At 37.4% G+C, this 20,415-nt stretch overlaps 1 protein-coding gene across 2 annotated transcripts in view; it reads left to right on the top strand.

Annotated features, from left to right (window-relative positions):
• The window catches only part of GOLPH3L (golgi phosphoprotein 3 like), a 40,809-nt gene extending 21,018 nt beyond the window's left edge, over positions 1 to 19,791 (top strand). For both annotated transcript variants that reach the window (XM_032302194.1, XM_032302195.1), the window contains 3 exons: positions 4,139 to 4,270; positions 5,400 to 5,514; positions 19,127 to 19,791. In XM_032302194.1, coding sequence (XP_032158085.1) covers positions 4,139 to 4,270; positions 5,400 to 5,514; positions 19,127 to 19,554 — 675 coding nt within the window. In that variant the 3' untranslated portion in view covers positions 19,555 to 19,791. The remainder of the gene's footprint in view (positions 1 to 4,138; positions 4,271 to 5,399; positions 5,515 to 19,126) is intronic.
• The last annotated feature ends 624 nt before the right edge of the window (positions 19,792 to 20,415 follow it).

The raw sequence follows: 20,415 nt of genomic DNA, 5'->3' as shown, positions 1-20,415 counted from the left end.
GCAGAGAGGTAGGCAGAGAGAGGGGAGGAAGCAGGCTCCCTGCTGAGCAGAGAGCCCAATGCGTGGCTCCATCCCAGGACTCTGGGATCATGACCTGAGCTGAAGGCAGAGGCTTTAACCCACTGAACCACCCAGGTGCCCAAATATGGGCCACTTAATCAAATATCAAACATACAAAGAATCAAATACCCATGACAAAGATTCAGCAGAAATCACAAATAATAGGTCATTCATGGACCTCACATATTAAAATGATCAGACAACATAAAATATCTATGACCTTTTATTTTTTTTTAAGATTTTATTTATTTATTTGACAGACTGAGATCACAAGTAGGCAGAGGCAGGCAGAGACAGAAAGAGGGGGAAGCAGGCTCCCTGCTGAGCAGAGAGCCCAATGCGTGGCTCCATCCCAGGACTCTGGGATCATGACCTGAGCCAAAGGCAGAGGCTTAACCCGCTGAGCCACCCAGGTACCCCAATATCTATATGACCTTTTAAAGAAATAAAAGAATCACAAAATGAACAACAAAAAGAAATGATCACAAATGACCAAGCAAATGTGAAAAATAACTACATAGAACTTTTAGAAATGAAAAAAATCAAAGTTGTAATCAAAATCTTGTGGTTAGTTTAGCATATTAGTTACAGATGGAGAGAGTAAATTGGAAGCCAGATATGAACTCTTCAGAAAGCAATTTAGAGACAAAAGAAATGGAAAATATAAAAGATTAAAAGACAGAAAGACTGATGTCCCAGAAGGGAAAAATAAAGGAAATGGAGGAGAGCTAAAATTTTTAAGAATTAAGAATGAGAATTTTTGGGGACGCCTGGGTGGCTCAGTTGGTTGGACAACTGCCTTCGGCTCAGGTCATGATCCTGGAGTCCCGGGATCGAGTCCCGCATCGGACTCCCAGCTCCATGAGGAGTCTGCTTCTCTCTCTGACCTTCTCCTCTCTCACCTTCTCACTCTCTCTCTCTCAAGTAAATAAAAAATAAATAAATAAATAAATAAAATCTTTAAAAAAAAAAGAATGAGAATTTTTGAAGAGTAAGAAATGGACCTACAAATGCAGGAAGCATATGCCAAGCAGGATAAGTAAATTCACACACAGTCACGCAATCATCAAATTACAAAACACCAAGAGAGAAGATTGTGAGGGACCTATGGAAAAAAGACAAATCATCTACAAGCAACCACAATCAAAAGAATGATATATTTCTCCCTGCAACAATGGAAGCTGGAAGTGGAGGGCTTAATATCTTCAGTGTGCTACGAGAAAACTATCAGCCAGGATTGTTATGTCCAGAAAAACCATATTTATTATTTTTTATTTTCTATTCAGATCTTTAATCCATTTTGACATGAGAAACTATCTTTTTTTAAAGGTATTTATTTATTTATTTATTTATTTATTTATTTATTTATTTGACAGAGAGAGAGACAGTGGGAGAGGGAACACATGCAGGGGGAGTGGGATGGGGACAAGCAGGCTTCCCACTGAGCTCCATGCGTGGATCGATGTGGGGCTTGATGCAGGGCTCGATCCCAGCCGAAGGCAGACACTTAATGGCTGAGCCACCCAGGCGCCCCAAGGAACTTAGCTTTAGAAAACAATGTTGAAGGTGCCTGGGTGGCTCAGGCCACCCAGAGTCCCGGGATCAAGTCCTGTATCTGGCTCCCTGATCAGTGCGAGTCTGCTTCTCTCTACCCCCTCCTCATGCTCAGTCTCTCTCTCTCATTCTCTCTCTCTCTCTCAAATAAATAAAATATTAAAAAATCTTAAAAAACAAAAACAATGTTAAGTAAAGACCTTTCGGATAAAATAATTTGTCTCCAACAGACTTTCACTTAAGGAAATTCTGCTTTAGGAAGAAGGAAAATGGTACCAGAGAGGAGGTCTAAGATGCAGATAGTAATGGTGAGCAAAGATATTGACAAGCATCTGCGTAAATCTAAACAAGTGCTACCTGTATAATATAATGATAATGCTAATAATAATGTCTAACGTGAGGTAAAAGATAAAATATTGGTCAAATGGGGGACGCCTGGGTGGCTCAGTTGGTTAAGCAGCTGCCTTCGGCTCAGGTCATGATCCCAGCGTCCTGGGATCGAGTCCCACATCGGGCTCCTTGCTCCGCAGGGAGCCTGCTTCTCCCTCTGACTCTGCCTTCCACTCTGTCTGCCTGTGCTCGCTCTCGCTCGCTCTCTCTCTGACAAATAGATAAATAAAATCTTTAAAAAAATATATATTGGTCAAATGGAAGACTGGTTAAATATTGATTCATTTAAAACTAATTAGATGTATTAATTTTAAGTTGTCATGCATGTTAAAATTTCAAGGATAACTTTGCTAACGAGAAGAGAGTGCATAACTTCTAAACCAATAAAGAGGAAAATGGTATTAAAAAAATGTTTTTAATTCTTTGCCACTGTTTAGCTTTGTAACCCCTGGCGTGTCACAGAACCTCCATTAGTTTCCTCATCTTTAAAATGTGGATAGTAGTACTTCCCTTATATGGTTGTTGTGAAGATGTGATCAGATCGTGCATACAAAAAAGCTGAACGCAAATCTGTATAATAAGTATCCAATAAATATTATATATTACTACTATTAATAGTGATTTATGGAGCACCTGACTGGCATGGTTGGTGGAGCATGAGGCCCTTGATCTTGGGGTCATGAGTTCCAGGTCCACATTCAGCGTGGAGCTTGTTTTTTAAAAAATTAAAAATTAAGTAAATAAGTAAATAAAATCTTTTTAAAATAGTGATTTATGTAGTAACCATTAAAGGTGATGCTTTAAAGCTATGCTAGAACTTCCCTGCCAACATCTCATCCAGCTTCTCTTCCATTAGAGGGAGTGCTACACCTAAAAATGGCTGGAATGTTGAACAGTTAGTCTATTAACTCTTTAACAGTTCTTCTTGTGTTAATTGTAACTCCTTGCTCAGAACCTTCAGGATTCAATATTGCCTTTAGTAAAAGTTCAGAGCATCGAGGCTTTCCACAGCTTGGCCCCAATCAACTTGATATGTCCTTGAGTAGATCTCTAAACATATTTGATGTCTTTTTCCTTTAAACTTTTACTTAGAATGCCCTTTTGAAAAATAGTAGAATTTGGATGATTTCCTTTATCTTCATCCAGAAAACCTTCCCTTCTCTGAAAAATTCAGCCTATTCTTTAAACCCCAGTTCAAATCCCATAAAAGTTTCTGACTAGCCTAAAAGTGATTTATAATTTGAAAAACTATCCTCTAAACCAAATTTTTGCCTTCTGCTGCTGCTTTTTCAATTGAGCTTTTATTTAAAATTTATATTATCACAGAATTTTCCTCACATTTGCATGGTATTTCCAGTTAGATTTTTTGGTTCCTTAAGACAGTGGTTATTTCTTCTATGTCTTTGTATAGCTTCCAGGGAAGGGAAACTAGTAATTTAAGTGGCTACTATATGCCAGGCACTCTACTAAATGCCTTCTTATATGTAACATCCAATTTATTCCTCACAGCAAACTTAGAAAGATATCAGTGTCCCTGTTTTACAGATGAGGACATTGCACTTGAAAATGGCTAAATAACATACCAAGGCACTTAACCAGTCAGTGGCAGAGCTGGATTTCTACCACACCACCCAATAAAATAGCTTTCCAAGAAGCCAAAATTCTTCTCAAAAATTAAAATTTGACTTGCCAGTTATCAACTAACAACTGAACCACAGGAATTCACACAGAGCTAAAAGTCAGACAGAAAACCTTATTTGGGGGGTTTAGATTAAGGGGATTAAAGAGAGATTCCATTCTTATTCTATGCTTTGAGTTCATGTCACCTGACATGAAATGAATCACAAAAAGGTGAACCATTGGGTGCCTGGGTTGCTCAGTTGTTAAGCATCTGCCTTTGGCTCAGGTCATGATCCCAGGGTACTAGGGGTTGAGTCCCATATCAGGCTCTCTACTCAGCGGGAAGCCTGCTTCTTCCTCTCCCTCTCCCCCTGCTTGTGTTCCCTATCTCACGCTCTCTCTGTCAAATAACAAATAAAATCTTTTGAACAAAAAAAAAGGTGAACCATCTTTAAGATGCTTGCTGCAAGTCCATACCCTTTCAGAACATTGTCTTCTCTTTTGCCTTTTCTAGGGTTACACATCTTTCTGGAATGACTGCATATCATCTGGCCTACGAGGGGGTATCCTGATAGAGCTGGCAATGCGGGGTCGAATCTATCTGGAACCCCCCACAATGCGTAAGAAGCGACTACTGGATAGAAAGGTATAGCACCTCTGTGGACATCCTCCTAACTTACGAAAGGGCAGGTACCAATGGTCCATTTTGGAGGAATGGGAAGTTTTGTTTGTTCGTTTGTTTGTTTTTGAGGGCCTTGAATTCATGACCCTGAGATCAAGACCTGAGCTAATACCAAGAGTCAGAGGCTTAACCAGCTGAGCCACCCAGGTACCCCTGGGGGGAATGGGAAGATCTGAATAGTGAGACAAGATAAGTATCACTGACAGTTGTGCCATTATCTAACAGTTTTAGTTAACCTATAGCAGAGGAATAAATTCAAATATCCATCATCTACAAAATTAGAAGGAGGTTATGGTTTTATCTTTTTTATATAGAAAAATCACTTTAGCATGCTGTTATTACTCCCTCTATAACTATAACATTATGAAATAGAGTTTTATATAGGAGGAGGGCAAACATATGGGTCAGGTGAGTCTTTGTTTAACCCTAGTCATGCTCAGATAACCATTAGATTTTTCTCCTCCGTTTATAAGCGAGTCCAGTCCACCATATGAGTTCTACTCCTGTTTCCATTTTTTACTACTTATTTTTTCCACTCATAACATCACTGTCATACTCAGAACTCTACCAAAATGACATTCTTTAGGTATCACCAGGAGGCTCTATCCCCAGTGTGGGGCTTGAACTCACAACCCTGAGATCAAGAGTCACATGCTCTGGCCACATGGGTGGCTCAGTTGGTTATCTGCCTTTGACTCAGGTCATGATCCTGGGGACCTGGGATGGAGCCCCGCATCAGGCTCCCTGCTCACCAGGGAGTCTGCTTCTTCCTGTCCCTCTGCCCCTCCCCCCTGCTCATTTTCTTTCTCACTCTCAAATAAATAAATAAAATATATTTTTTTAAAGTTGGTATTCCAGACCCAGAGAGTTATTATTGCATATTTTCTACATGATCATTTATATCCAGTTTGTTCCTAGGGTCCACTTCAAATGTTATTTTTGTCCTCTTACTATTATGCCATGCTGGATTTTAAACTTCTTGAATGCTTTGCATTTCCTGTAACACTTAACCAATAATCTATATATGGCACACTGAAATATTTTCATTTGAATTAAGTAAATGAACCAGGGACCCTTGACTCTTCCTTTAAAGGTACTTCTAAAGTCAGATAGCCCAACAGGGGATGTTTTGCTGGATGAAACTCTCAAACACATCAAAGCAACTGAACCCACAGAAACCGTCCAGACGTGGATAGAGCTACTCACAGGTAAAATGGTTAAAAAATCCCACACTTTTTAATCTTTATCCTACTAGTTCAAGAAAAGGAGTACAGGAATTCAAGCTGCTGGGTAAGAAGTATATGGTTCACTGCGTAACTGTATTAAAGAGGGACAGAAAAGGCATGGTTAATCAATACATAGAATTTTCCAAAGTTTCATCTTAGTTCTGCCACCCCACCCCATAAGCTCTCTAACAGTATTCTTCACAAGAAAAATTTCTAACATCTTTATTGATAACATAATTCATATACCATATAGTTGACCCATGGAAAGTACACAATTAAATGGATTTTAGTATATTCACACAATTTTGCAACCATCATCACAATCTAAATTTAGAACATTTTCATCACCCCAAAAACAAACCCCATGTTTATTAGCAGTTTTTCCCAAGCCTCCTGTCCTGCTCTAGGCAACCACTAATCTACATTTTGTCTCTATAGATTTGCTTATTCTAGATATTTCATATAAATTTTTTGTATCAACTTTTTTTTATAACTGGCTTAAGATATAATAGTTTTAAGGTTGATCCATGTTTTAGCATGTACCAGTACTTCATCCTCTTTTTTTCCTAAGGGCAAGTTCAAAAACTTTAATATAAATAAGTAGATCTGTGGCATAAAATTTTAGGAGAAAGCAGGACACTTTGAGATCACAGCCAGTGTCACCTTCTGTGACAATTTTTTTAATTGAAATTTTTATTGAGGTATTTGTAGATTTACACACAGTTATAGGAAATAATATTGAGAGATCCCTTATACACTCTACCCAAAAGCCCCCAGTGAAAACTTTTTACGAAACTGTAGTATAAATATGACCCATTGGATATTGACATTGATACTCTCCACCAATCTTATTAGAACTTTCCCAGTTTTACTTTGATTCCTTTTTATCACTAAATAATATTTCATTGTATAGATGTACCACATTTATTCATTGATTAATCAGTTGATAGACATGCGGTTATTTCTGCTTTTAGGCTATTATGAATAATGCTGCTGTGAACATTCACAGACATGTTTTTTATGGATGTGTTTTAATTTCTTTTGGGTATATAATTAACTTTATTGTAAAGTACACATAACATAATCTTTATTGTCTTAACCATTAATATATGTATAATTCAGTGACATTAAATACAATCAAGGTTTTATGTAACCATTACCTCTCTTTATACCCAAAGCTTTCTCATCATCCCAAACATCCTTCTTTCTTCCCACCCCCCATTCTCTGGCAATCCTTTTTTTACTTGTTGTCTTTATGAATTTGCCTGTACTAGGTAACTCAGGTAAGTGGAATCATACAACATTTGTCTTTTTATATGTGTCTTATTTCATTAAGAATAATGTTTTCACGACCTGGTCATGTGGTAATATACATCAAAATCTCATTCCTTTTTATGGCCAAATAATAATCCATTGTTTGAATCTGCCTTTTTTTTTTTTAATTCATCTGTTGATGGACCCTTGGGTTGTTTCTGCCTTTTAGCTATTGTGGATAATGCTGCTATGAACATTAATATACAAATATCTATTCAAGTCCCTGCTTTCCATTCTTTTAGATACATACCTAGGAGTAGAATTTCTGGGTAGTAAGATAGTTCTATGTTTTGAGAAACCACAAAACTATTTTCTATGGAGAAAATACCCTTTTACACTTTTACCAGCCTTACATGGGTGTTCCAGTTTTTCAACATTGTCATCAACACTTACTCTATTTTTTGTTTTAGTTTGTTTTTTATTGTAGCTCCCCTAGTAGGCATGAAGGGATATCTCTTTGTTGGTTTGATTTGCATTTCCTAATGACCAATGATGAGCCTTTTCCCTAATGACCAATGATAAGCATCTTTTCATAGGTTAATGGCCATTTGTATATCTTTTTTGGAAGAATGTCTATTCAAGTCCTTTGCCCTTTTTTTTTTTTTAAAGATTTTATTTATTTATTTGACAGACAGAGATCACAAGTAGGCAAAGAGGCAGGGAGAGTGAGGGGGAAGCAGACTCCCCGCCAAGTGGAGAGCCAATGAGGAGCTCGATCCCAGGCCCGAGATCGAGCCCTGAGCCTAAGGCAGCGGCTTTAGCCCACTGAGCCACCCAGGCGCCCTGCCCATTTTTTTTAATTGGGTTCTATTGTTACTGTTTTTGTTTAAAGATTTTATTTATTTATTTGAGAGAGAGAGTGTGTGCACATTAGGGAACACACAGAGAGAGGGAAAAACAGACTCCCCACTGAGTAGGGAGCCCAATGCAGGACTCAACCTCAGGACCCCAAAATCATGTCCTAAGCCAAAGACGGACAACTTAACCAACTGAGCCACCCTGATGGCTCCCTGTTATTGTCATTATTGTTGAGTTTTAGAAGTTCTTATATTTTCTGGATATTAATCCCTTACCGGATCTGTCATTTACCAATATTTTCTCCTATTCTGTAGGTTGTCTTTTCAACTTCTTTGATAGTAGTCCTAGTTGCATAAAAATTCTTAGTTTTTATGAAATCCAGTTTATCTATTTTTTTCTTTTGTTGCCTACTCTTTTGGCCTCATATCCATGAAAAGACTGCCCTTTCCCCATTGAATAGTCTTAGCAACCTTGTTGAAAATCAGTTGGTCATAGATGTGAGGATTTATTTCTGGGCTGTCTGTTCTGTTGCATTGATCTATGTTTGTCCTATGCCAATACCATACTGTTTTACTTACTATAGCTTTATAGTAAGTTTTGAAGTTGGGAAGTATGAGTCCCACAACTTTATTCTTTTTCAAGTTTATTTTGGGGGAGCCTGGGTGGCTCAGTGGCTTAAGCCTCTGCCTTTGGCTCAGGTCATGATCTCAGGGTCCTAAGAATGAACCCCAAGCCCCACATCGGGCTTTCTGCGCAGCAGGGAGCCTGCCTCCCCCCTCTCTCTGCCTGCCTCTCTGCCTACTTGTGATCTCTCTGTCAAATAAATAAATAAATTATTTTTAAGAAATAAAATTAATAAAATTAAATTAAAGTAAGATTATTTTGGCTATCCTGGGTCTCACGTAATTCACTCACTGTGTGAATTTGAGAATTGGCTTTTCCATTTTGGTGGGAAAGGCTATTGGAATTTTATTAGGGACTGTGTTGAACCTGTAGATCTCCTTGAGTGATATTGATATCTTAACAATGTCAAGTCTGCCTGTCAATCAGAATGGGATGTCTTTCCATCTTTAATGTTTTTCAGCAATATTTTATAGTTTTCAGCATATAAATCTTTCACCTCCTTGGTGAGCCTTATTCCTAAGTATTTAATTCTTTTAGGCACTATTATAAATGGAACTACTTTCTTTTTTTTTTTTTTTTAAGATTGTATTTATTTATTTGACAGAGAGAAATCACAAGTAGATGGAGAGGCAGACAGAGAGAGAGAGGGAAGCAGGCTCCCTGCCGAGCAGAGAGCCCGATGCGGGACTCGATCCCAGGACCCTGAGATCATGACCTGAGCCAAAGGCAGCAGCTTAACCCACTGAGCCACCCAGGCGCCCTGGAACTACTTTCTTAATTTCCTTTGTTCTTTACCAGTATGTAGAAACAACTGATATTTCTGTGTTTTTCTTGTCCCCTGTACCTTAGCTGAATTAGTTTATTAGCTCTAGTAGCATTTTTGTGCTTTCTTTGGGATTTTCTTTACAGTTAACTCTTGAACAACATGGGTTTGAACCATGCAGGTCCATGTATACATGGATTTTTTTTTGCAATAAATACAGTACATTACTCTAAATGTATTTTCCTTAAGATTTTCTTAGTATTTCATTTTTTGTAATTTAGTTTATTATAAGAATACAGTATTTAATACATATGTAAATATGTGTTAATTGACTGTTTATGTTATCAATAAGGCTTTCAGTCTAGGCTATTAGTAGTTAAGTTGCTTTGGTATTTTTTTTAAGATTTTATTTATTTATTTGACAGACAGAGATCACAAGCAGGCAGAGAGGCAGGGAGAGAGAGACGGGGGGAAGCAGGCTCTGCGCTAAGCAGAGAGCCTGACTCAGGGCTCGATCCCAGGACCCTGAGATCATGACCCAAGCCAAAGGCAGAGGCCTAACCCACTGAGCCACCCAGGTGCTTCAGTAGTTAAGTTTTTAAGGAATTAAAAGTTACACACAGATTTTAGACCAACCTCTAACTCCCAGGTTGTTCAAGGGTCAGCTTGGATCATGTCATGTGCAAATATAGTTTTATTTTCCTTCCCAATCTGGATGACTTTCATCTTTTTTCCCTTCTTAATAGCTCAGGTTTGACTAGCAGTGGTGAAAGCCGTCATCCTTACGTTGTTCATGACCTCTGAGGAAAAGCTTTTCACTGTTTTTCACTATGTGAATGTGACAAATGTTTCACTATTGAATGGGACAGTAGCTATGGATTTTTCATAAATATCCTTTATGATGTTGAGAAATTTTCCTTTCATCCCTAGTTTTCTGGGAGTTTTTAATCATGAAAGTATGTTCTTTTTTTTTTTTTCTTTGAAAGTGTCTTCATTTTTCCCAAATGTCTTTTCTGAGTCAAATGAGATGACTATATGGCTTTTTTCTTTCACTCTATTAATGTGATATTAATTACTCCTAACATTATTTGATTATTTTTTATTGAGGTATAACTGACATAGAACATTATATTCATTTAAGGTTTAGAACACATTGATTCTGGATTCAGGATTGGTGTATATTGTGAAGTGATCACAATATGTCTACTTAACATCCATCACCACATATAGTTACACATTTTTTTTCTTGTGTTGAGAAATTTTAAGATCTCTCTTAGCAACTTTCAAATATACAATACAGTGTTATTAACCACAGTCACTGCGCTGTGTATTACATCCCTAGGAATTATTTATTTTATAACTGGAAGTTTGTAGCTTTTGACTACATTCACCCATTTTTGCCCTCCATCCCTTGCTTCTGGCAACCATCACTCTGTTCTCTGTATCTGTGAGCTTTTGGTTTTGTGTTTTGGGTTTGTTTTATTTTTTAAGATTTTACTTTTAAGTAATCTTTACACTCACTGTGGAGCTTAGACTTACAGCCCTGAGATCAAGAGTCACATGTTCCCCTGACTGAGTTAGCCAGGTACCCCATTTGGGTTTTTGTTTTTTAGATTCTGTTTATAAGTGAGATCATTACAGTATTTGTCTTTCTCTGTCTCACTCATTTCACTTAGCATAATGCCCTCAGGTTCCATCCATGTTATTGCAAATGTCAAGTTTTTTTTAATGACTGAATAATATTTCATTGTGTGTGGTGTATGTATGTATATGTATGTGTGTATATATATACATATATGTGTATGTATATGTACATACATACACACACATTTTCTTTATCCTTTCATCTATTGATGGACATATACAATAGCCTCAGCTATTATAAATAATGCTTTAGTTAACATCAGAGTGCATGTATCTTTTCCAGTTAGCATTTTCATTTTCTTTGAATAAATATCCAGAAGTGGAATGGCTGGATCACATGATATTTCTATTTTTAACATTTTAGGAACTTCCATACTGTTTTCTGTAGTGGCTGCACCAATTTACGTTCTCACCAACAGTGCACAAATGCTGTCTGTTTTCCACATCCTCTTTAACACTTGTTATTTCTTGTCTTTTTTGTAATAGCCACTCCAACAGGTGTGAGGTGATATTTCATTGTGAATTGATTTGCACATCCATGGTGATTAGTGATATTGAGCACTTTTTCATGTGTCTGTTGGCCATCTTTATATTTTCTTTGAAAAAAGTATTCCAATCCTTTCCCCATTTGATTTTCTTATGTTACATTCCTGGGTTGAATTTAACTTGCTCATGGTGAATAATCCTTTTAATATGCTGTTGTTTTCAATTTGCTAATATTTTATTAAGGATTTTTGCATCTATATTCATAAGGGGTTTTGGTCTATAATGTGACTAAGATGAGTCTCTTATAGATACATATAGTTGGTTGATGTTTTTTAACCCATTCTGCCAATCTTTGTCTTGTAGTTGAATTGCTTAATCTGTTTACATTTAAAGTAATTACTCATGGGGTGCCTGGGTGGCTCATTTGGTTAAGTATCTGCCTTTAGCTCAGATCATGATCCCAGGGTCCTGAGATCAAGCCCCATGTTGGGCTCAGGGAGCCTGCTTCTTCCTTTCCCTTGGCCCCTTCCCCCCACTCATTCTCTCTTGCTCAGTCTCTCTCAAATAAATAATAAATAAAATCTTTTTAAAATAATTAAATAAAAATAATTACTCCTAAAGAGATACTTCTGGCGTTTTGCTGTTTCTTTGCTGTATGACCTATAACTTTTGTCTCTCATTTCCTGTATTACTATCTTCTTTTGTGTTTAGGCGATTTTTTGTAGTGAAACATTTGTATTCCCGCTCATTTTTTTTCATGTAGGTATTTTCTTTATTGTTACCGTAGACTTTAATATCCTAAAGTTTTAACAACCTAATTTGATTTTATACCAACTTTAATAACATAAAAACTCTGCTCCGGGGTGCTGGGTGGCTCAGTGGGTAAAGCCTCCGCCTTCGGCTCAGGTCCTGGTCTCAGTGTCCTGGGATCAAGCCCTGCCTTGGGCTCTCTGCTCAGCCAAGAACCTGATTCCCCTGCGCTCTCTGCCTGCCTCTGTGCCTACTTGTGACCTCTCTCTCAGTCAAATAAATAAATAAAAGCTTTAAAAAAAAAATTCTGCGCCTATAAAGCTCTATCCCACCCTCTTTATATTTTGATCTCACAGATTATATCTTTATACACTGTGTGCCAAATAACATAGATTAAGTGTTTTTAATGTACTTATCTTTTATTTTTTTAATTAATTAATTTATTTATTTGCCAGAGAGAGAGATCACAAGTAGACAGAGAGGCAGGCAGAGAGAGAGTAGGAAGCAGGCTCCCTGCCAAGCAGAGAGGCTGATTCGGGGCTTAATCCCAGGACCCTAAGATCATGACCTGAACTGAAGGCAGAGGCTTAACCCACTGAGCCACCCAGGCACCCTGAATTTATCTTTTAAAGCTTATAGGGATGCCTGGGTGGCTCAATTAGTTGGGTGTCTGACTCTTGATTTCAGCTTGGGTCTTGATCTTGGGGTTGTGGGACCAAGCCCCAAGTCAGTTCCATGCTAAGCAAGGAGTCTGCTTGAGATTCTCTCCCTCTTCCTCTGCCCCTCCCCCTGCTCATGCTTACTCACTTGCACTCTCTCTTTCAAATAAATCTTAAAAAAAAAAAAAAAAGAAGCATAGAAAATTAAAAGGAGTGTACAAACCAATACCACATTTTATATTTATACATGTATTTACCTTTATCGGAGATCTTTATTTCTTCATATTGCTTCTAGTTACTGTCTGGCTTCCCTTCATTTCAACCTGCAGGACTCCTTTTTAGTATTTCTTTCTTTCTTTTTTTTTTTTTTTAAGATTTATTTATTTGTCTTAGAGTGCGGGCTTGAGCTGAGGAAGGACAGGGGGAGAGGGAAAGAAGCAGATTCAATGCTGAGCATGGAACCTGATGTAGGGCTTGATCTCACAATCCTGAGATTACAACCTGAGCCTAAAGCAAGACCGAGCCCTTCCTTTTTAGTATTTCTTGCAGGGTAAGTCTAGTGGTAAAAGACTTCCTGGGTTTTTGTTCTGTAAGAAAGTCTTAATTTCTGCCTCATTTTTGAAGTACAGTTTTCCTGAATATAGAATTCTCATTTGATGGGTTTTTTTTCTTTTGTATCTTTAAATATATCAGCCCACTGCCTTCTGGCCTCCAAATTTTTTGATGAGAAATCTGTTGATATTACTAAGGATCCCTTGTATATGATGACTCACTTCTCTCTTCCTGCTCTTAAGATTCTTTATCTTCGGCTTTTGATAATTGATTATAATATGTCTCAGTATGGATGCTTTATCTAACATTGAGTTCATTAAGCTTCTTTGATTTGTAGATTCATGTCCTTTGTCAAATTTGGAATGTTGTTTTTTTTTTTAAGATTTTATTTATTCATTTGACAGAGATCACAAGTAGGCAGAGAGGCAGGCAGAGAGAGAGGTAGAAGCAGGCTTCCCGCTGAGCAGAGAGCCCAATGTGGGGCTCAATCCCAGGACCCTGGGATCATGAACTGAGCCGAAGGCAGAGGCTTTAACCCACTGAGCCACCCAGGCGCCCCAAATTTGGAATGTTTTGAGCCATTATTTCTTCAGATAGTCTTTCTGCCCCCTTTCTGTTCTCCTCCTGGGATTCTCACAATGCATATATTTGTCCATTTGATGATGTACTGGAAGTCCCTTAGGTTCTGTTTACTTTTTCTCATTTGTTTTCTTTCTGTTCCCCAGACTATATAATTTCAGTTTCCTACATTTGAGTTTGTTAATTCTTTTTCTACCTACTTAATTCTGCTTTTGAGCCCTATATATGTATTTTCCATTTCAGCTATTATTTAAGCTCCAGACTTTCTTTTTGGTTCCTTTTCTTGATTTCTGTCTCTTTATTAATATTCTCATTTTGTTCATATGTTGTTTCCCTGTCTTTATCCATGTGTTCTCTTAGCTCTTTTAACATCTTAAGACAGTTGTTTTCAAGTCTTTGTCTAGTAAATTTGATATCTATACTTTCTGAGGAACATATTATGTCCATTTCTTCTGTTTCTTTGAATGTGTAATACTTTCCTCTTTCTTTGTATGCCTCGTGTGTTGTTTTGTTTTGTTTTGTTTTTTCTTAAAAATGGAACATTTGATTCTTACAATGTGGTGATTTTGGAAATCAGATTCTCCCCTTTCCCCAGTGTTTGCTGTTGCACAGTGTCTTTGTGCTGTAGATCAGACTGGGGAGAAAGCTTCAGGCTTGGGTTTTTTGTGAGGTTACATCTTATCCTGAGCGAGGATACATTTTTTAATGTAAAAACTGAAACAGCCCCACAGTGCTTATCTTTTATATCCTTTAAATCCCTGCCCCTTTTGCTGGTAGGGATTTGAACAGTGGCAGCCAGCTTCTAATTTCATGTCAGCCATGAGAAACTACAGTCCATAATCAGAACACAGATCCTGATATTTCAGGGACAAGGTTCTTATTGCCCACCCTGATTCCAGCAAGCTGCACCAAAACCAGATTGCTCTCCCTGTTGGTTCCTTTCACGGGGCTGGGAGGTAGGGGCTAAGTAGCCACTATTGTGCTGATAGCTGAAATTGGCCAATATGAACCACATTTTGCCACTCAAGCCTTGGCCTGGAACCTATAAGCATTCAAATAGATTCCAGAGTTCCAAATAGTTATTAAAAGGATATATTCTAGGGGCTCCTGAGTGGCTCAGTCAGTGAGGCATCCCCTCTTGATCTCAGCTCAGGTCTTGATCTCAGGATTGTGAGTGCAACCCCTGTGTCGGACTCCACCCTGGGCATGGAGCCTAATTTTAAAAAAAGAGAGAGAGAAAGATTCTAGGTTCTAGTATAATCGTCTAGGTGAAGAGGTGAGTGTCGGCACTTCCTACTCTCATCATCTCTGATGTCATACCTCAATTATTAACAACTTAAATAACCTTATCATCTATGTCCAGTTGAGTTTGTCATTAGGGCCCACTTCAGATATTATTTTTGTTTCCCCACTATCACCCCATACTAGATTTTTTTTTAAAGATTTTATTTATTTATTTGACAGAGAGAGATCATAAGTAGGCAGAGAGAGAGGAAGGGAAGCAGGCTCCCTGCTGAGCAGAGAGATCGATGCGGGACTCGATCCCAGGACCCTGAGATCACGACCTGAGCCGAAGGCAGCAGCTTAACACACTGAGCCACCCAGGCGCCCCACCCCATACTAGATTTTAAACACCTTAAGGACAGGGATGGGGCCAGTTTTTCAAAGTGGCTACACCACTGTATATTTCCACACCAATGTATGAGTTTTCATTCTTCCACATTCTCATCAATACTTGTTACTCTCTGCCTTTTTTATTTTCTCTATCCTAAAGAGTAGTAGTATATCATTGTGATTTTTTTTTGGATTTTCCTAACACTAATGATGCTGACCATCTTTATGTATTTATGGTCATTTGTATATCTTCTTTGGAGAATTGTCTATTCAGATACTTCACCTACTTTTTTTTCTTTTTAAAGATTTTATTTATTCACTTGACAGAGAGAGAGATCACAAGTAGGCAGGGAGGCAGGCAGAGAGAGAGGAGGAAGCAGGCCCTCCTCGGAGCAGAGGGCCCGATGCGGGGCTCGATCCCAAGACCCTGGGATCGTGACCCAAGCTGAAGGCAGGGGCCTTAACCCACCCAGGCATCTCCACCTACTTTTTAATTAGGTTTACCATTTCTACTATTGAGTTGTACTTTTCAAATATATTCTAGACACAAATCTCATCATACACAGGATTTGCAAAACTTTTCTTCCATTCTGTGTTTTTTACTTCTTGAGAGTGTCTTTCAAAGCATAAAATTTTCAATTTTAATATTTTACAATTAATCTTTTTTTCTTTTATTACTTGTGTAATATCTAAGAAATGATTGCTTAACCCAGCATCATGAAGATTTATTCCTGAGGTGCCTGGGTGGCTCAATCATTTAAGCATTTGCCTTTGGCTCAGGTCATGATCCTGGGGTTGGGGAATGGGGAATTGAGCCCTGCATTGGGCTTTCGGCTCAGTAGGGAGTGTGCTTCTCCCTTTCCCTCTGCCCCTCCCCCTCCCACTCATGTATTCTCTCTTGCACACACGTGCTCTTTCTCTCTCTCTCAAATAAATAGAATCTTTTTTTTTTTAAGATTTTTTATTTATTTATTTGACAGAGATGACAAGTAGGCAGAGAGGCAGGCAGAGAGAGAGAGGAGGAAGCAGGCTCCCTGCTGAGCAGAGAGCCCGATGCGGGGCTTGATCCCAGGACCCTGGGATCATGACCTGAGCCGAAGGCAGAGGCTTTAACCCACTGAGCCACCCAGGCGCCCCAATAGAATCTTTTTAAAAAATTTATTCCCACATTTTCTTCTAAGAAATTATAGCTTTATGTATTTCATTTAGGTCTATTGTCTATTTTGAGTTAATTGTATATGTTATGGGGTAGAGCTCCAACTTCAGTCTTTTGCATGAAGATATAAATACAGTTGTCCTGGCACTGTTTGTCCTAACACTGTTCTGTTCCCTATGATTTATCTTGGTACCATTGTCAAAAATTATTTGACCATAAATGTATGGGTTTATTTTCAAATTCTATCTTTGATCTATATGTCTATTCTTAATGTAGTAACACACTCTCTTGATTATTGCAGGTTTTGTTTTTTTGTTGTGGTTTTTTTTTTAATATTGGTTTTATAGTAGTTTTGAAATCAGGAAGTGCAAGTCCTCCAACTTTATTCTTCTTTTTCAAGATTTTTTTGGCTATGCTGGGTCTTTCACATTTCCATATGAATTATAGAATTAGCTTGTCAATTTCTGTAATAAAGCAAGGAAGGATTTTAATAGGAATTGTATTGAATCTGTAGATCAATTTGAGGGAGTATTGGTACCTTAATAATATTGTTTTCCAATCCATGAACATGGGATGTCTTTCCATTTATTTAGATAATCTTTATTTCTTTCAATGATATTTTGTAATTTTTTATTGTATAAGTCTTACACTACTTTTGTTAAATATATTCCTATATCTGTTCTTTTTGATGCTATTATAAATATAATTGTTTTCTTAATTTTATTTTCAGATTATTTGTTGCTAATGAATAGAAATTCTATTGACTTTTGTATATTAATCTTGTATCCTGCAACCTTTCTGAATGTATTTGTTGCAGTAGTTTAAGTGGATTCCTTAGATTTTTCTGTATACAAGATTTGTATACGAGGTCATGTCATCTGAAAATAAAAATAGCTGAACTTCTTCCTGTCTGATCTGAATGCTTTTATTTCTTTTTCTTGCCTAATTGCCCTGGCTAGAATCTCCAGTGCTAAATAGAAGTGATGAAAATAGCATTTTTTGTCTTGTGCCTGATCTTAGCAGGCACTGCTAAGTGCCTTTTTCATCATTAAGTATGAAACTAGTTGCGGGTTCTTTGTAAATGCCTTCTGTCAGGTTGAGGAAGTGTCTACCTATTCCTAGTTTGTTGAGTGTTTTTATCATGTATGCATGTTAGATTTTGTCAGATACTTTTTGTGTCTTGATTGAGATGGTCATTTGGTTTTTGCTTTTCATTCTATTGATATGATGTGTTACATAATTGAATTTTTGGATATTAAAACAACCTTGCATTTCTGGGTAAGTCCTGCCTAATTTTGTTACATGGTGTTTATTACATGTTGCTGGATTTTTTTTTTTTTTTTAGTATTTTGTGGAATATTTTTGTACCTATATTCATAAGGGATATTGATCTATAGTTTTCTTGTGATGTCTTTGTCTAGTTTTGATATCAGAGTAACACTTAAGGAAGTGTTCCTTTCTCTTCTGTTTTTTTTGAAAGAGTTTGTGAAGAATTATTTATAAGTATTCTTTAAACATTTGATAAAATTACCAATAACCCATCTTAACTACACTTTTTGGGGGGAGTTTTAAATTACTTATTCAATCTATTTACTGTTACAGATATATTCAGATTTTCTCTTCTTGAGTCAGTTTAGGTAATTTGTGTGTTTCAAGGAATTTGTCCATTTCTTCTAGGTTATCTAATTTGTGGCATACTATTGTTTATAGTATCCTCTTACTGCCTTTTTTATTTCTTTAAGGTCAGTGGTGGTGCTACCTCTTTCATTCCTAATTTTAGTAATTTGAGTCTTCTCTCTTTTTTTCTTGGTCCATCGAGGTTTGTCAATTTGTTGATCTTTTCAATGAAGAACTTTGATTTTATTGGTTTCCTCTGTTGTTTTCATTGTTTCTATCTCCTATCTAATCTTTATTATTTCCTTTCTTTTGCTTCTTTCATGTTTAATATGCTCTTCTTTTTCTACTTTTTTAAGGTAGAAAGTTAGGTTATTGATTTGACATCTCCTCTTCTTTCTGTCTTTTTTTTTTTTTTTTTTTTAGATTTTATTTATTCATTTGACAGAAACACGAAACACAGTGAGAGAGGGAACACAGCAGGGGGAGGGGGAGAGAGAAGCAGGCTTCCCTCTGAGCAGGGAGCCCGATGTAGGGCTTGATCTCAGGACCCTCGTCGAAAGTAGAAGCTTAACGACTGAGCCACCCAGGTGCCCTGACATCTCCCTAATTTATCATTTGGGGTCATAAATTTCTCTATTGGCACTGCTTTAAGTTGCAGCCCATAATTTTGATCTGTTGTGTTTTCATTTTCATGCAAATCAAAGTATTTTTTAAATTTCCCTGTGATTTCTTTTTTGACCAATTGGTTATTTAGGAATATGTTGTTTAATTACCATATTTTTGAATTTCCCAAATTTTTGTCTGTTAATTTCTAATTTAATCTGTTTTGGTTGGATAGTATTCTTTGGATGCTTTCAGTTCTTTTAAGTTTATTGAGGTTGATTTTATGGCCTGACATATGGTCTATCTTGGAGGATGTTCCATGTGCACTTGAGAAGGGTATGTATTCTGCTGTTAGGATGGAATGTTCTGTAGATGTCTTGATAGGTCTAGTTGGCTTATAGGGTTGTTCAAGTCTTCTGTTTTTTTTCCCCAAAGGTGAGACATGGAACCCCTTCAAATTACAGTACCAGCTGAGAAATGTAAGAGAGCGAATTGCAAAGAACCTAGTAGAAAAGGGTATTCTAACCACTGAGAAGCAGAATTTCCTCCTATTTGACATGACTACTCATCCAGTGACCAATACAACAGAGAAACAGCGACTAGTGAAAAAACTTCAAGATAGTGTCCTAGAGCGGTGGGTAAATGACCCTCAGCGTATGGACAAGCGAACACTAGCACTCCTGGTGCTAGCCCACTCCTCTGATGTGCTAGAGAATGTCTTCTCCTCTCTGACAGATGACAAGTATGATGTGGCAATGAATCGAGCCAAGGACCTAGTAGAACTGGACCCTGAAGTGGAGGGGACAAAGCACAGCGCCACAGAGATGATATGGGCTGTGCTGGCAGCCTTTAATAAATCCTAAAGCCAGTGGATGGGTTTCTTCTTTTTCCCCTGCTGGCTGGTGACTGTCAGAGACACCACACTGAGTTTTGTGTGATGAGATGTTTTTCATCATTTCTTTTTTCCTTCTCTTGAATCAGACTTGTGATTTGGGGATAGCAGCTTCAGTGCTTCTCCATAAACTTTAGCTATTGTAAACATACTTTATTTCTCCTTATTTTTCCACTACAGAGGTGAATAAACTAGGTCAATCCACATATATCCAATAATCATTTTCTCTCATTTCTTGGTTTACTTTCATCAGTATGCTTTTGGATAAGCAGGAATATCTAAGTGGGATTTGGAGTTCTCCGGTCAGAAAATGTGAATGAGATCTAAAGCAAACCATTTATTAAATCTTTTAAAGTTTGTTAAAAAAAAAAAAAAAAATTTGTTTTCTGTCCTTTTTTTTTTCTTTTAAAGTAGACTCCATGCCCAATGTGGGGCTTACTCATGACCCTGAGATTAAGCGTCACATACTCTACCAACTGAGCCAGACTCCCCTGTTTTCTACCTTAAGTACATGTTTTCACAGCCTTTGTCTCTCAGGCTCTATTAAGTAATGTAGTTATTGTAATAACTGTCTCTTTGAATAAGGGGCAGTGGAAATAATGCTAATATTTGGGGTAGCTGGTCTCTGGGATTGTATGTCCCACTAATGATTTTTTCATTTTTCCTTTTCTAACCTAATGAGAATATTGCAAATTTGATTGCCTGTTCTCACAGCCTAGAATCAGAAATATATTCTATATTCTCTCTTAGCATTACCCTACCACCTCATTCATTAGGACAAAGTCTGAATAAAAAAAAAAAAATGTATCTCTCATGTCCATGTATCTCATGT

This window comes from Mustela erminea, chromosome 10 (assembly GCF_009829155.1).
Source record: "Mustela erminea isolate mMusErm1 chromosome 10, mMusErm1.Pri, whole genome shotgun sequence".
Lineage (NCBI taxonomy): Eukaryota > Metazoa > Chordata > Mammalia > Carnivora > Mustelidae > Mustela > Mustela erminea.
The sequence above is the reverse complement of the archived record's forward strand: the minus strand, read 5'-3'. Positions and strand labels throughout refer to the sequence as shown.